At 48.4% G+C, this 17208-nt stretch overlaps 1 protein-coding gene across 6 annotated transcripts in view; it reads right to left on the reverse strand.

The window, feature by feature from the left end:
* The window catches only part of LRRC9 (leucine rich repeat containing 9), a 667090-nt gene that overhangs the window by 8633 nt on the left and 641249 nt on the right, over positions 1-17208 (reverse strand). For all 6 annotated transcript variants that reach the window (XM_063947768.1, XM_063947765.1, XM_063947766.1 and 3 more), the window contains 2 exons: positions 11029-11212; positions 7741-7918 (listed from right to left, as the gene is read on the reverse strand). In XM_063947768.1, coding sequence (XP_063803838.1) covers positions 7741-7918; positions 11029-11212 — 362 coding nt within the window. The remainder of the gene's footprint in view (positions 1-7740; positions 7919-11028; positions 11213-17208) is intronic.

Raw genomic sequence — 17208 nt, forward strand, 5'->3', positions numbered from 1 at the left:
TGGGCAGTGCACTACTGTATGTAAATTAATTGCTCATGCTGTCATTTACTAAGCAGTACACGGAAATCAGAAGTCTCACAAGGGTGGGATTGGGGCTGGGGGAGGCTGCCTATTAAAGCAATGTGGAGGCTCGGGAATCAGTACAGTAAGCTCAGTCTCATAAAGATATGTCTTTCATAATTTGAATAGCCACACTTATATTGTATGTGTAAATGTGTATTGTTCTGTGTAAAAAGTAGCATCTATGACTTTTTCCTAATTTAGAATGTATATCTGTGTGCACGTCTGAGTCTGTATATGAAGCACAATAGAGGTTGTTTTGGGAAAATTCTGAAAAAAACTGTGAATGCTACTTTTTTACAAAGATATACAATACAAGTGTGTCCTTTGCGGGAATCGAACCCTAGCTCATGGCATGGTAACCATCAGCAATACCACTATGCCAAGAGATCCACTGAGACAGGTGACTGACACCTGCAGTGTCATAGTGATGTCGCTCATTGTTATTTTTTTTATAGTGCTTTGTTTCCCAACTCTATCTCTGATTTATTCTTTTTCACTTAGAGAGCAGTGTAGAACTCTGAATTGTACTTTTCTTTGTATGAATCGGAGACTCTGAGCCAATTGTTTTCTGTGTTCACATTTCTAATTAATGTAGAGATCATCTAAAAACAGTAGCTTTAAACTACAAGCATCATTTGACTATACAATGGAGACTTCACATATGTGCAATGGTGGTTTTCAAAAGCGACACCTGGTGGATAAACACCAGTATTGCACCTGACAGAGACTCAGTTCATTACACTGTCACTGAACACGCCATGCCGTGACAAGGCGCAGGCAAACATAATGCGACTAGTTTTTCACACTACACGCCACACGGAGGACAGATGAGCATCTCTACATCTGTATATAACAACACTTTTATATAGAAGCACATAAAACTGATACATTTACATACCTCCCCAACTTCTATTAATCCTAATGTGAGACCCTTTTGTGTGATGTAGCTGTGCCCATCTGAAAAGGGCCGTGGTCTGCTGGAAAGGGATGTGGCTTCACGGGAATGCTACTGACGCGAGCCAAGCCCCCATTTTCGAACACTATGGGGGCATGCCAGCAGTCTGAGCTGCTGGCATGCCCCCTGTCCGTCTCCTGTGAATAGACGCTTTGCAAATGCGCACAGCGTCTATTCACCGCTGCCTCCCAACTGTCATCCCCCCACCGCGGGACACTAATGGGTGGGACAGCGGGACAGTCCCAAAAAAAAAGGGACTGTCCTACCAAAATCGGGACAGTTGGAAGATATGCATTTATAGTTCACATTCGCATTTTGTGGGGTCTTTGTGAAAACTGGTGCCGATGAAAAAGCTATTATAATTCATTTAAAATCATTTGAATCATTTAATTAATTTTTAATAGCACCTTCTGCATCCAACCCAGTAGGCGGCTAGACTCTGCAGGAGACCATTTTGTACGGCATGGAAGGAAGCATTCGGTGGACCTGCAGCGCTAAACATGTCATTGTGAACTTCTAAGTTCACTTTTATAGGTCTGCTGCTTTTGACATATTCTGGGGACTTTAAAACAGTGTTCCTGTCAGTTATATGGCAATTTCTTTAATTTTGTTGTAGATTTTAAAAATAAGAATTTACTCACCGGTAATTCTATTTCTCGTAGTCCGTAGTGGATGCTGGGAACTCCGTAAGGACCATGGGGAATAGCGGGCTCCGAAGGAGGCTGGGCACTCTAGAAAGATTTAGGACTACCTGGTGTGCACTGGCTCCTCCCACCATGACCCTCCTCCAAGCCTCAGTTAGGACACCGTGCCCGGACGAGCAGACATAATAAGGAAGGATTTAGAATCCCGGGTAAGACTCTTACCAGCCACACCAATCACACCGTACAACTCGTGATACTATATCCAGTTTGACAGTATGAAAAACAACTGAGCCTCTCAACAGATGGCTCAACAATAACCCTTTAGTTAACAATAACTATTTACAAGTATTGCAGACAATCCGCACTTGGGATGGGCGCCCAGCATCCACTACGGACTACGAGAAATAGAATTACCGGTGAGTAAATTCTTATTTTCTCTAACGTCCTAGTGGATGCTGGGAACTCCGTAAGGACCATGGGGATTATACCAAAGCTCCCAAACGGGCGGGAGAGTGCGGATGACTCTGTAGCACCGAATGAGAGAACTCCAGGTCCTCCTCAGCCAGGGTATCAAATTTGTAGAATTTAGCAAATGTGTTTGCCCCTGACCAAGTAGCTGCTCGGCAAAGTTGTAAAGCCGAGACGCCTCGGGCAGCCGCCCAAGATGAGCCCACCTTCCTTGTGGAATGGGCATTTACAGATTTTGGCTGTGGCATGCCTGCCACAGAATGTGCAAGCTGAATTGTACTACAAATCCAGCGAGCAATAGACTGCTTAGAAGCAGGAGCACCCAGCTTGTTGGGTGCATACAGGATAAACAGCGAGTCAGATTTTCTGACTCCAGCCGTCCTGGAAACATATATTTTCAGGGCCCTGACAACGTCTAGCAACTTGGAGTCCTCCAAATCCTTAGTAGCCGCAGGCACCACAATAGGCTGGTTCAGGTGAAACGCTGACACCACCTTAGGGAGAAACTGGGGACGAGTCCTCAATTCTGCCCTATCCATATGGAAAATCAGATAAGGGCTTTTACATGATAAAGCCGCCAATTCTGACACTCGCCTGGCTGAAGCCAAGGCCAATAACATGACCACTTTCCACGTGAGATATTTCAGATCCACGGTTTTTAGTGGCTCAAACCAATGTGATTTTAAGAAACTCAACATCACGTTGAGATCCCAAGGTGCCACAGGAGGCACAAATGGGGGCTGAATATGCAGCACTCCTTTCACAAATGTCTGAACTTCAGGTACTGAAGCTAGTTCTTTTTGAAAGAAAATCGACAGAGCCGAGATCTGTACTTTAATGGAGCCTAGTTTTAGGCCCATATTCACTCCTGCTTGCAGGAAATGCAGAAATCGACCCAGTTAAAATTCCTCTGTTGGGGCCTTTTTGGCCTCGCACCATGCAACATATTTCCGCCATATGCGGTGATAATGCTTTGCCGTAACATCTTTCCTGGCCTTAATAAGCGTAGGAATGACTTCTTCCGGAATACCCTTTTCCTTTAGGATCCGGTGTTCAACCGCCATGCTGTCAAACGCAGCCGCGGTAAGTCTTGGAACAGACAGGGCCCCTGTTGTAGCAGGTCTTGTCTGAGCGGTAGAGGCCACGGGTCCTCTGAGATCATCTCTTGAAGTTCCGGGTACCACGCTCGTCTTGGCCAATCCGGAACCACGAGAATGGTGTTTACTCCTCGCTTTCTTATTATTCTCAATACCTTTGGTATGAGAGGCAGAGGAGGGAACACATAAACCGACTGGTACACCCACGGTGTCACTAGAGCGTCCACAGCTATCGCCTGAGGGTCCCTTGACCTGGCGCAATATCTTTTTAACTTTTTGTTGAGGCGGGACGCCATCATGTCCACCTGTGGTTTTTCCCAACGGTTTACCAGCATCTGGAAGACTTCTGGATGAAGTCCCCACTCTCCCGGGTGGAGGTCGTGTCTGCTGAGGAAGTCTGCTTCCCAGTTGTCCACTCCCGGAATGAACACTGCTGACAGTGCTAGTACATGATTCTCCGCCCATCGGAGAATTCTTGTGGCTTCCGCCATCGCCATCCTGCTTCTTGTGCCGCCCTGTCGATTTACATGGGCGACTGCCGTGATGTTGTCTGACTGGATCAGCACCGGCTGGTGTAGGAGCAGGGATTTTGCTTGACTTAGGGCACTGTAGATGGCCCTTAGTTCCAGAATATTTATGTGAAGGGAAGTCTCCTGACTCGACCATAGTCCTTGGAAGTTTCTTCCCTGTGTGACTGCCCCCCAGCCTCGAAGGCTGGCATCCGTGGTCACCAGGACCCAGTCCTGTATGCCGAACCTGCGGCCCTCTAGAAGATGGGCACTCTGCAGCCACCACAGTAGCGACACCCTGGTTCTTGGAGACAGGGTTATCAAGCGATGCATCTGAAGATGCGATCCGGACCACTGGTCCAACAGGTCCCACTGAAAGATTCTGGCATGGAACCTGCCGAAGGGAATTGCTTCGTAAGAAGCCACCATCTTTCCCAGGACCCGCGTGCAGCGATGCACTGATACCTGTTTTGGTTTCAGGAGGTCTCTGACTAGAGATGACAACTCCCTGGCTTTCTCCTCCGGGAGAAACACTTTTTTCTGGACTGTATCCAGAATCATACCCAGGAACAGTAGTCGTGTCGTCGGAACCAGCTGTGACTTTGGGATATTCAGAATCCAGCCGTGCTGGTGCAGTACCTCCAGAGATAGTGCTACTCCCACCAACAACTGTTCCTTGGACCTCGCTTTTTTTAGGAGATCGTCCAAGTACGGGATAATTAAAACTCCCTTTTTTCGAAGGAGTATCATCATTTCCGCCATCACCTTGGTAAATACCCTCGGTGCCGTGGACAGTCCAAACGGCAGCGTCTGGAATTGGTAATGGCAATCCTGTACCACAAATCTGAGGTACTCCTGGTGAGGATGGTAAATGGGGACATGCAAGTAAGCATCCTTGATGTCCAGGGATACCATGTAATCCCCCTCGTCCAGGCTCGCAATAACCGCCCTGAGCGATTCCATCTTGAACTTGAATTTTTTTATGTATGTGTTCAAGGATTTCAAATTTAAAATGGGTCTCACCGAACCGTCCGGTTTCGGTACCACAAATAGTGTGGAATAGTAACCCCGGCCTTGTTGAAGTAGGGGTACCTTGATTATCACCTGCTGGGAATACAGCTTGTGAATTGCCGCTAGCACCGCCTTCCTGTCTGAGGGAGCAATCGGCAAGGCAGATTTTAGGAACCGGTGGGGTGGAGACGCCTCGAATTCCAGTTTGTACCCCTGAGATACTATTTGAAGGATCCAGGGATCCACCTGTGAGCAAGCCCACTGATCGCTGAAATTCTTGAGGCGGCCCCCCACCGTACCTGGCTCCGCCTGTGGAGCCCCACCGTCATGCGGCGGACTTGGAAGAAGAAGCGGGGGAGGACTTTTGCTCCTGGGAACCTGCTGTTTGTTGCAGTCTTTTTCCCCTACCTCTGCCTCTGGACAGAAAAGACCCGCCTTTTCCACGCCTGTTTTTCTGGGTCCGAAAGGACTGAACCTGATAAAACGGCGCCTTCTTAGGCTGTGAGGGGACATGGGGTAAAATTGCTGACTTCCCAGACGTTGCTGTGGAAACTAGATCCGAGAGACCATCCCCAAATAATTCCTCACCCTTATATGGTAACACTTCCATGTGCTTTTTTGAATCTGCATCTCCTGTCCACTGGCGAGTCCATAAGCCTCTCCTAGCAGAAATGGACAATGCACTTACTTTAGATGCCAATCGGCAGATTTCCCTTTGTGCATCTCTCATATATAAGACTGAGTCTTTTATATGGTCTATGGTTAACAGGATCGTGTCTCTGTCTAATGTGTCAATATTTTCTGACAGTTTATCTGACCACGCAGCGGCAGCACTGCACATCCAAGCTGACGCAATAGCTGGCCTAAGTATAATGCCTGTGTGTGTATATACAGACTTCAGGATCACCTCCTGCTTTCTATCAGCAGGTTCCTTGAGGGCGGCCGTATCCGGAGACGGTAGTGCCACCTTTTTAGACAAACGTGTGAGCGCTTTATCCACTCTAGGGGGTGTTTCCCAACGTGACCTATCCTCTGGCGGGAAAGGGAACGCCATTAGTACCTTCTTAGGAATTACCAATTTTTTATCAGGGAAAGCCCACGCTTCTTCACACACTTCATTTAAGTCATCTGATGGGGGAAAAACTACGGGTAGTTTTTTCTCTCCAAACATAATACCCTTTTTAGTGGTACCAGTAGTTATATCAGAAATGTTTAACACCTCTTTCATTGCCTCAATCATACAGTGAATGGCCTTAGTGGGCATCAGGTTTGACTCATCGTCGTCGACACTGGTGTCAGTATCCGTGTCGACATCTGGGTCTGCTTGAGGTAGCGGGCGTTTTAGAGCCCCTGACGACCCATGCGACGCCTGGGCAGGCACGAGCTGAGAAGTCGGCTGTCCCACATTTGGCATGTAGTCGATTTTCTTATATAAGGAGTCTATACGTGCACTCATTACTTTCCATAAGCCCATCCACTCAGGTGTCTGCCCCGCAGGGGGTGACATCCCTTCTAAAGGCATCTGCTCCGCCTCCACATCATTATCCTCATCAAACATGTCGACACAGCCGTACCGACACCCCGCACACACACAAGGAATGCTCCGAATGAGGACAGGACCCACAAAAGCCCTTTGGGGGGACAGAGTGAGAGTATGCCAGCACACACCAGAGCGCTATATAATGCAGGGACTAACTAAGTTATGTCCCCTATAGCTGCTTTTTTATATTATATATGTATTGTGCCCAAATTTAGTGCCCCCCCTCTCTGTTTTTACCCTGTTCTGAAGTGTAGACTGCAGGGGAGAGCCAGGGAGCTTCCTTCCAGCGGATCTGTGAAGGAGAATTGGCGCCAGTGTGTCTGAGGGAGATAGCTCCGCCCCTTTTCCGCGGCCTATTCTCCCGCTTTTTTCTGGATTCTGGCAGGGGAATTTACCACATATATAGCCTCTAGGGCTATATATTGTGGTATTTTTGCCAGCCAAGGTGTTTTTATTGCAGCTCAGGGCACCCCCCCCCAAGCGCCCTGCACCCTCAGTGACCGGAGTGTGAAGTGTGCATGAGGAGCAATGGCGCACAGCTGCAGTGCTGTGCGCTACCTTGGTGAAGACTGATGTCTTCTGCCGCCGATTTTCCGGACCTCTTCTTGCTTCTGGCTCTGTAAGGGGGACGGCGGCGCGGCTCCGGGACCGAACACCAAGGACTGGGCCTGCGGTCGATCCCTCTGGAGCTAATGGTGTCCAGTAGCCTAAGAAGCCCAATCCGGCTGCAAGCAGGCGAGTTCGCTTCTTCTCCCCTTAGTCCCTCGCTGCAGTGAGCCTGTTGCCAGCAGGTCTCACTGAAAATAAAAAACCTAAAATTATACTTTCTATCTAAGGCTCAGGAGAGCCCCTAGTGTGCATCCAACCTCGGCCGGGCACGAAATCTAACTGAGGCTTGGAGGAGGGTCATGGTGGGAGGAGCCAGTGCACACCAGGTAGTCCTAAATCTTTCTAGAGTGCCCAGCCTCCTTCGGAGCCCACTATTCCCCATGGTCCTTACGGAGTTCCCAGCATCCACTAGGACGTTAGAGAAATCCCGTTACTGTGATAACAAGTAGGGAGGGCTGTGATTAGTACTTCTAAAGTACATCTGTCACATGCACACAGAGGGTACGGCTTGTGATAGCAGCCAATCAACTCACAAGGAACCTATTATATCAGTGAGGCTTTGTGTACCTCTGTGATGTCACTGGTTCCCAAACATTTTTTTTAGGTGCTAATGCCAGTGATTTAAATGGCTCCCAATAACTGATCAGGTGGGTGGTTCCCAGTGAAATCACAGGCTGCACTGTCAGTAATGGTACCAGTGAACTGATAAAGCATTGTGCTCATGAATATTGGTTCAGCTTTTAAAACAGATACCTCCACTGGGTGCATGGAATGAATGCAGTAAAGTAGATAAGGGTTATGCAGATCACAACCCAAGCAGTGGCTGCCAAGTAGTAGTACACACCTCCCATTATGGTCCAAATGGTTTGCTTGTGTGTGTGCTGCTCGATTTTGACCAGCTGGTTGCACCAAGTATGATGAAGAAATATTTGTTCCGCCTCTGGGTGGCCTGAAAGCAAGTTCTGCATTCACGTTGCGTGGATTGCTTGTCAAACCTCCTCCATGGTGCTTGGACTTCTTATCTTAAATAGAAAAGGGTATATTTATTCATTAATACATTTTCATATCCTGACTATAATTTGTCATATTCCTACATTATTGAGGAAAATCTTTTATTCCTTTCTATACCTGGCCTTCTGTATCTGCCAGAAGAACATATGGGCATCCGTATAGATAAATAAAGATCTGAGTAGCTCTCTGTCCTTCAGGCATTGGTTCTTTCACTATACACAATGCTCCAGGCCTGAGAGAATGCTGAGTGCTGACATAATGGGAAAAGGCAGATACTGGGCCTAATTCAGACTTGTACATTGACCCGATGGAGAGCTTACAAGTCCGAAAGTGGGGACACTCCTGCATGTGCAGGACCTGTTCTTGTGTCCTCACATGCAATTCCCCCTAAGCCCCAGCCTGGTTGACAGACTGAGGGTGTTTGGAGGCAGGGATAGAGTGGCGACCAGGGCCATTCCTCAAAAAGAGGCATGTCGCCTCTCCGTGTCTATACTGACCTCGGCTGTGGACCCGAGATGGAAATTCCTGAGTAACCTGAAGGTTACTCAGACGACCGATGGTCACGCAGACAGGAATCGGCTATATACACCAGACACCACCTGCTACATTTGCATCTTAGCTCTAGGGTATTGCACGGATGCTTCGATGCGGCTGTGTAAAACATACAACTTTGAATCTAGTCCACTGTCCCAACTAGGCTCACAAGCTCATTAGCAAACCAAGTTGTTGTGGCTTCTTTTCCTCCACATCGGTCTGGAGCACTGATGGAGATGAGAGGAGTGGGTAGTGCTGGAGAGACAGATCGCGGGCCATTATGTCACTTACTGTACATACTGATTACATTACAATCTCAAAGTTGAAAGAACTGGTATAAAATGAAAAATACCAAATTTACAATAAATTAAGAATCATCTCCATTTCAGAATCACATCACTTTGGCTATATAAAAAGGTGGTACTCTGTATAACAGCTGCAAAAATTAGACTTAGAGGTAAATTTACTATACTGTAAATCGGATCTGCCATTGGTTTGATGGATAATTTTTGGGTAATTGACGTCAGACTGCAGCTCTAAAAACAGTATTTGACTGTCCTCTAATATTTGATATTGATACCCACTGGATTTCAAACCTCTATACTGCAGCAGACCTAATGGCAAAGCTGCCGGTCAATCTGCTGCAGAGTGGAATCCCTGCACAGATAACTATTACCCCTTTCACATCGCAAATGCCTGGTCCCACCCGGTAATTGGAAACGGATCCTTACCGGCTGGGACCCGGCATTCGACACTAAACGCTGCCATCCCGACCGAGCATATTGCTGGGTCGGGTTGCTATTTGGGGGCAGGGACTGCGGCGTTATCGGGGGCAGCGCTGGAGATGAGCTCATCTCCGTGCTGCCTCTCCCTATGTACTGAACAGGTCCCGGGTCGCATCGACCTGGCAACCCGTTCACACTGCCACTGACCCGGTATTCAACCCAGGAATAACACTGCTTGATTCCCAGGTTGAATTACCAGGTCAGGCGACCCGGGAATTCGCCATGGGCCCTTTCACACTGCACAGTGACCTGTGTCGACTCTGCAATATGCCGGGTCGATACTGAATTATTTGTGCAGTGTGAAAGGGGTATTTGATAACTGCAGACCTGGTTAGCTTAAAATGTTTATAAATGGTTAATATATATAGTGCTATTTTAATGGTCGGTTTTTATTCAGTTTGCAAACCGATATTTAGTATATTTGGGGTTTGTACACAGTACCTGTCTATGTAAAATAATACATACAGTAGATGGTCCAATGTTCTAAGGGGGTCATTCAGACCTGATCGCACGCTAGCTTTTTGCGCTGCGCTGCAAGCAGGTCAGAACTGCGCATGCGTATGCACCGCAAGGCGCAGGCACGTCGCACTGGTACAAAGCGGATCGTTGCTGTGCGATGGGTTTTACAAAGAATCCATTTGAACAGCCGATCGCAAGAAGACCGACAGGAAGAAGGCATTTGTGGGTGTCAACTAACCGTTTTCTGGGAGTGGTTGGAAAAACGCAGGCGTGTCCATGCGTTTGCAGACGGCGGTTGTCTGACATCAACTCCGGCCCTGGACAGGCTGAAGTGATCGCAGCGGCTGAGTAAGTTCTGGGCAACTAAGAAGCTGCACAAAGAGTTTTTGTAGTGCTCGGCTGCACATGCGATCGCACACTTGCACAGCTAAAATACACTCCCCTGTAGGTGGCGACTATCTGATTGCAGCGCTGCAAAAAAATTGCTAGCAAGCGATCAGGTCTGAATTACCCCCTAAAGGCGGTATATTGGTCATTTTCTCCTTGGTTTTACCTTTAGTAAATGGGTGGTTTTCAAAACTGGCAGAAAAAAAACAAAATACTAAACTCGACCTCCATTAAATGTACCACTTAGTAACCTATTTATTTTCAGCTGAAACCATCAGCATAACAATATTATGACAACTAAAGCATATGGTATTGAAAGAAAGAACCCTCAAGATCTCAAACGTAGATGGTGAGACCCTGCTAGTTTTGTGCATGACGCAGATAATTCCACAACCGCTATTATTCTGGTACCTGCTGCTCTGAAAGCCTGTGTTTATTCTGCACCCCCACTGACTGTATGTATATGAAACATGCTGGCGTGCATTGTGTGTATATAGCACACTCCATGTCTGTGTTTATGAAGCGCCTATAAAAACACATTTTCATTAATACACAGCACGGCTGTTTTGGATGTCAGCTTAATTGCTACAGGCTGACATCTTTGTCCTTATTTAATTGCAGCTGATTCCATTTCTAAGCACTAAGCATACGCTTAGAAATTAGTCTCTGTGATTTTAATACATGGTGCTTAAAAGAAAAAGCTATGTTTAGGGTAGTTCAATTATGTCAACAACTCTTGGCAGAAAATAATTTGTGCAGAAATTAGCACTTAAGAGCCACCCAGCTCAGCGCAGGCCAGCCAAGAGCCCCGCGAGTGTCGCTGGAATGAAAGCCTGAATTAGTGCAGTGATTATGATTTTCTCCGTTTAACATCCATTTACATATGTGTACTATACGAGCATTTGAATGTAATAACAAAACAGAGACACACACTGAATGGATTGCAATTTACTTACATTTGTTTGATTCATTTGGAAAGATGTCATCTTGTGCATTATTTAAATGCAGATCAGGACCAGCAAAGTGGTGGAAACCTCCAGGCAGGCAGACGTTTGTAATGTATAACGGAGGTGGCTTGGCCAAGATTAACGTGGAAACTGGATTCGCCACATCCACACCGGGGTTTGGACAAGATAATGTCTGCACACAAAAAGATTGGATGAAAAGTTGACCATGAAATATGAAATGGTACATTGTGCTTCATCCTTGGAAGGTGTGACTGTTCTCTGTGAGCTAAGGGCAGCTGCACTGTACTCTTATATAGGATGCCATACATTACAAGGGAAATATTCAAGAATAACACAACTTAAATATCAAATATATCATAAATTAATTACTTTAGGGAACTAGTGCAGACGATAACGATGTGCTAAAGAGGTATTAAAATAGGATTTTAATTACCTACCAGCAAATCCTTTTCTCGTAGTCCGTAGAGGATACTGGGGATCCATTTAGTACCATGGGGTATAGATGGGTCCACTAGGAGCCATGGGAACTTTAAGAATTTGATAGCGTGGGCTGGCTCCCCACTCTTTGCCTCTCCTACCAGACTCAGTCTAGGAAACTGTGCCTGAGGAGACGGACATACTTTGAGAGAAGACTATAAAAGGATAGTGGTGAGATTCCAAACCAGCACACACAAACAAGAGGAAAGCCATGCTAACCAAACTTGGAACAGGAACAGCAACGGCTGAACCAAACAACAATACTTAACCAAGTACAGGTGCAGGACGAACGAAGCACCGGGCGGGCGCCCAGTATCCTCTACGCAGGGCCAGCTCCAGGCATGTTCGAATAGAGCGGCCGCGCGGGGTGCCACCCTTAAGGGGCGCCGAACGCTGGTGTAGCCATATTCGTGCCTGGAGCCAGCCTGCTGCCCGGACTTCAGTAAACTGTTCTGTACGTGCTATGCATGCTGCGCCGGCGTCTGACGCCAGACACTGGCGCCACGCAGCGCGCACTGTAGTTTAGCAAGAGTCCTCCCGCGGCCCTCAGCACTCCCCCTCCCAGCACAGCAGGTGCCAGCCAGGTACTGTGGGGGCATTTATGTATTTGGCAGGGCACTGTGGGGAATTTATGTATCTGGCACTGTGGGGCATTTATGTATCTGGCACTGTGGGGGCATTTATGTATCTGGCACTGTGGGGGCATTTATGTATCTGGCACTGTGGGGACATTTATGTATCTGGCACTGTGGGGGCATATCTGGCACTGTGGGGGCATTTATGTATCTAGCACTGTGGGGGCATTTATGTATCTGGCACTGCTGGGGGGGCATGTCATGTGTATCTGGCACTGCTGGGGGGCATGTCGTGTATCTGGCACTGTGGGGACATTTATGTATCTGGCACTGTGGGGGCATATCTGGCACTGTGGGGGCATTTATGTATCTAGCACTGTGGGGGCATTTATGTATCTGGCACTGATGGGGGGGCATGTCATGTGTATCTGGCACTGCTGGGGGGCATGTCATGTGTATCTGGCACTGCTGGGGGGCATGTTGTGTATCTGGCACTGCTGGGGGCATGTCATGTGTACCTGGCACTGCTGGGGGGCATGTCATGTGTAGCTGGCATTGCTGGGGGGCATATCATGTGTAGCTGGCACTTCTGGGGGCATATGAGGTCTATCTGGCACTGCTGGGGGGCATGTCATGTGTAGCCGGCACTGCTGGTGGGCATGTCATGTGTAGCTGGCACTGCTGGGGGGCATATCATGTGTAGCTGGCACTGCTGGGGTCAACTCATGTGTAGCTGGCACTGCTGGGGTCAACTCATGTGTAGCTGGCACGGCTGGGGGGCATGTCATGTAGTTCCCGCTAGGCGTCTGTGGCTAGGCAATGTGTCTCAGTTCTCTGCCTGGCGCAATGTGTATAACGTGCTCTGCCTGGCACAAGTGTATAACGTGCTCTGCCTGGCGCAGTGTGTATAGGAGGTTCTACCTGGTGCAATGTGTATTAGCTGCACTACTGTGTGGTGTAATGCGAATTGCCACTATTATGTGGCCACGCCCCTTCCCATCGAAGCAATGCCCCTACATTTTTGCTGCACGTCTTCGGCGCGCACGGTCCATGGTTTAGCATGTAGTAAGGGGGCATATCATGTGTAGCTGGCACTGCTGGGGGCATGTCATGTGTAGCTGGCACTGCTGCGGGGCATGTCATGTGTAGCTGGCACTGCTGGGAGCATGTCATGTGTAGCTGGCACTGCTGCGGGGCATGTCATGTGTAGCTGGCACTGCTGGGGGCAGGTCATGTGTAGCTGGCACTGCTGCGGGGCATGTCATGTGTAGCTGGCACTGCTGGGGGCATGTCATGTGTAGCTGGCACTGCGACGGGGCATGTCATTTGTAGCTGGCACTGCGGCGGGGCATGTCATTTGTAGCTGGCACTGCGGCGGGGCATGTCATGTGTAGCTGGCACTGCGGCGGGGCATGTCATTTGTAGCTGGCACTGCGGCGGGGCATATCATGTCTATATGGCACTGCACTAATGTAGACATTATGTGTAGCTGGCACTATACTGAAGACATTGTGTGTAAGGAACACTACTGTGGCTGTTATGTGTATTGCTGCTAATTGTGTGCGTAGAGGGGGGGTGAAAATATATTTATTTATAGTTTGATAATATGATGTTGCGAGGCCATGCCCACTTTTCCAGGAGGCCACGCCCACTTTTCCAGGAGTGTGCACGCATAAGGGGGGGGGGGGGTTAAATTTTCTCGCTCAGGGTGCTAGTAGGCCTGGAGCCGGCCCTGCCTCTACGGACTACGAGAAAGGGATTTACCAGTAGGTAATTAAAATCCTATTTTCTCTTACTTTCTAGAGGATACTGGGGATCCATTTAGTACCATGGGGAAGTACCAAAGCTCCCAAACTGAGTGGGAGAGTGCTGAGTGTCCTGCAGAACGGATTGACCAAACTGAAAGTCCTCAGAGGCCAAGGTATCGAACTTATAGAAATTTGCAAACGTGTTCAAACCTGACCAAGTAGCCGCTCAGCGGAGCTGTAAGGCTGAAACACCGCGGGCAGCCGCCCAAGAAGAACCCACTGACCTAGTCGAGTGGGCCTGTACAGATTTTGGAATCATCAATCCTGCCATGGAATAAGCATGCTGGATAGTGAGAATGAACCAACGTGCAATTAACTGCTTAGAAGCAGGACACCAAATCTTATTGGGATCGTAAAGAACAAACAGCGGCCAGTATTTACTAAAAATCCGAGTTTGGACGATTTGTGTTTTTTTTTCTAAGTCCCAATCCGGGAATTCACTAAGCACCAATCTCGGCAGTGTCTGGTCTATTCGTAATGGTTTGAATGACAACGTTCCGAAATACGAATGAATAGACCATTGGTCAAACGCGGCTGTTATTTCATAGAATACGGGCATTCACTATTCATTCGTATTTGGGTGTTAGTTTCTGAGTGCTCAAGTGCGGGTGTGTTTTTTTTCGATTCGTTAAAAAAAGCAGCAAAAAAATAGACCTGCTTTTTCCAGTCGAGTTTGGATAACCATGCACGGATCAGTGAGATCTGTGCATGGTTATCTATGGGAAAGGGTCTGTTTAGTGTAAAATCGGAAAAAAAATTGCGTGGGGTCCCCCTCCTAAGCATAACCAGCCTCGGGCTCTTTGAGCCGGTCCTGGTGGAAAAAATATGGGGGGAAAAATGACAGGGGTTCCCCCATATTTAATCAACCAGCACTGGGCTCTGCGCCTGGTCCTGGTTCCAAAAATACGGGGGACAAAAAGCGTAGGGGTCCCCCGTATTTTTGAAACCAGCACCGGGCTCCACTAGCCAGGTACATAATGCCACAGCCGGGGATACACTTTTATACTGGTCCCTGCGGCCCTGGCATTACATACCCAACTAGTCACCCCTGGCCGGGGTACCCTGGAGGAGTGGGGACCCCTTCAATCAAGGGGTCCCCCCCCTCCAGCCACCCAAGGGCCAGGGGTGAAGCCCGAGGCTGTCCCCCCCATCCAAGGACTGCGGATGGGGGGCTGATAGCCTTGTGAAAAATTGTGAATATTGTTTTTAGTCGCAGTACTACAAGTCCCAGCAAGCCTCCCCCGCAAGCTGGTACTTGGAGAACCACAAGTACCAGCATGCGGTGGAAAACCGGGCCCGCTGGTACCTGTAGTACTACTACTAAAAAAATACCCCAATAAAAACAGGACACACACACCGTGACAGTACAACTTTATTACATACATGCACACCAACATACACACATACCTACCTATGTTCACACGAGGCTCGGTTCTCTTCTCCATGTAGAATCCTTGGGGTACCTGTGAAAAAAATTATACTCACATAATCCAGTGAAGAATCCGGCCTTTGAATAATCCACGTACTTGGCACAAAAAAAAAAAAAACGCAAACCCGACCACGCACTGAAAGGGGTCCCATGTTTACACATGGGACCCCTTTCCCCGACTGCCAGGACCCCCCCTGACTCCTGTCAAAGAGGGTCCCTTCAGCCAATCAGGGAGCGCCACGTCGTGGCACACTCCTGATTGGCTGTGTGCTCCTGTAGTGTCTGTCAGGCAGCACACGGCTGTGATACAATGTAGCGCCTATGCGCTCCATTGTAGCCAATGGTGGGAACTTTGCGGTCAGCGGTGAGGTTACTTTCGGTCAACCGCTGACCGCAAAGTTCCCACCATTGGCTACAATGGAGCGCATATGCACTACATTGTATCACTGCCGTGTGCTGCCTGACAGACACTACAGGAGCACACAGCCAATCAGGAGGGTGCCACGACATGGCGCTCCCTGATTGGCTGAAGGGACCCTCTTTGACAGGAGTCAGGGGGGGTCCTGGCAGTCGGGGAAAGGGGTCCCATGTGTAAACATAGGACCCCTTTCAGTGCGTGGTCGGGTTTGCGTTTTTTTTTTTTTTTGCCAAGTACGTGGATTATTCAAAGGCCGGATTCTTCACTGGATTATGTGAGTATAATTTTTTTCACAGGTACCCCAAGGATTCTACATGGAGAAAAGGACCGAGCCTCGTGTGAACATAGGTAAGTATGTGTGTATGTTGGTGTGCATGTATGTAATAAAGTTGTACTGTCACGGTGTGTGTGTCCTGTTTTTATTGGGGTATTTTTTTAGTAGTAGTACTACTACAGGTACCAGCGGGCCCAGTTTTCCACCGCATGCTGGTACTTGTGGTTCTCCAAGTACCAGCTTGCGGGGGAGGCTTGCTGGGACTTGTAGTAGTGCTACTAAAAACAATATTCACAATTTTTCACAAGGCTATCAGCCCCCCATCCGCCGCCCTTGGATGGGGGGGGACAGCCTCGGGCTTCACCCCTGGCCCTTGGGTGGCTGGAGGGGGGGGACCCCTTGATTGAAGGGGTCCCCACTCCTCCAGGGTACCCCGGCCAGGGGTGACTAGTTGGGGTTTTAATGGCACGGCCGCAGGGACCGATATCAAAGTGTCCCCCGGCTGTGGCATTATCTCCCCAGCTAGTGGAGCCCGGTGCTGGTTTCAGAAATACGGGAGACCCCTACGCTTTTTGTCCCCCGTATTTTTGGCGCAGAGCCCGGTGCTGGTTGATTAAATATGGGGGAACCCCTGTCATTTTTTTCTCCATATTTTTTCAACCAGGACCGGCTCAAAGAGCCCGAGGCTGGTTGTGCTTAGGAGGGGGGACCCCACGCAATGTTTTCCAGATTTGTAAAGACTTTAAACAACTTTTTAAGGTACACAATGAAGTCCTGCACGGATCTCACAGATCCGGCCGGGATTCCTTGTGTTTTTTCAGGCAGTGTTTTACTCATCACTCCCGTAAAACACTGCCTGATATTACGAATCACATCGACATCGGAAAAAACGATTGTGCAAAACTCGGCAGCTTAGTGAATGATCGTATCAGGATTCAAAAAGTTGCAGTAAAATGCACCCAATACCATTCGAGTTCAAACACCCTTCAAAATGGCCAAAACACGAATATTAGTAAATAAACCCCAGCGTGTCCGATTTCCTGTGACGAGCTGTTCTCTTCCCAAACACCTTTAAAGCCCTCATTACATCCAAAGACTTTGAAGTAACAGAGGTGTCGGAAACAACGGAACCACAATTGGTTGGTGGATGTGAAACGCCGACACCACCTTAGGAAGAAATTGCTGAC

This window comes from Pseudophryne corroboree, chromosome 12 (genome assembly GCF_028390025.1).
Source record: "Pseudophryne corroboree isolate aPseCor3 chromosome 12, aPseCor3.hap2, whole genome shotgun sequence".
NCBI classification, from domain to species: Eukaryota; Metazoa; Chordata; class Amphibia; order Anura; family Myobatrachidae; genus Pseudophryne; species Pseudophryne corroboree.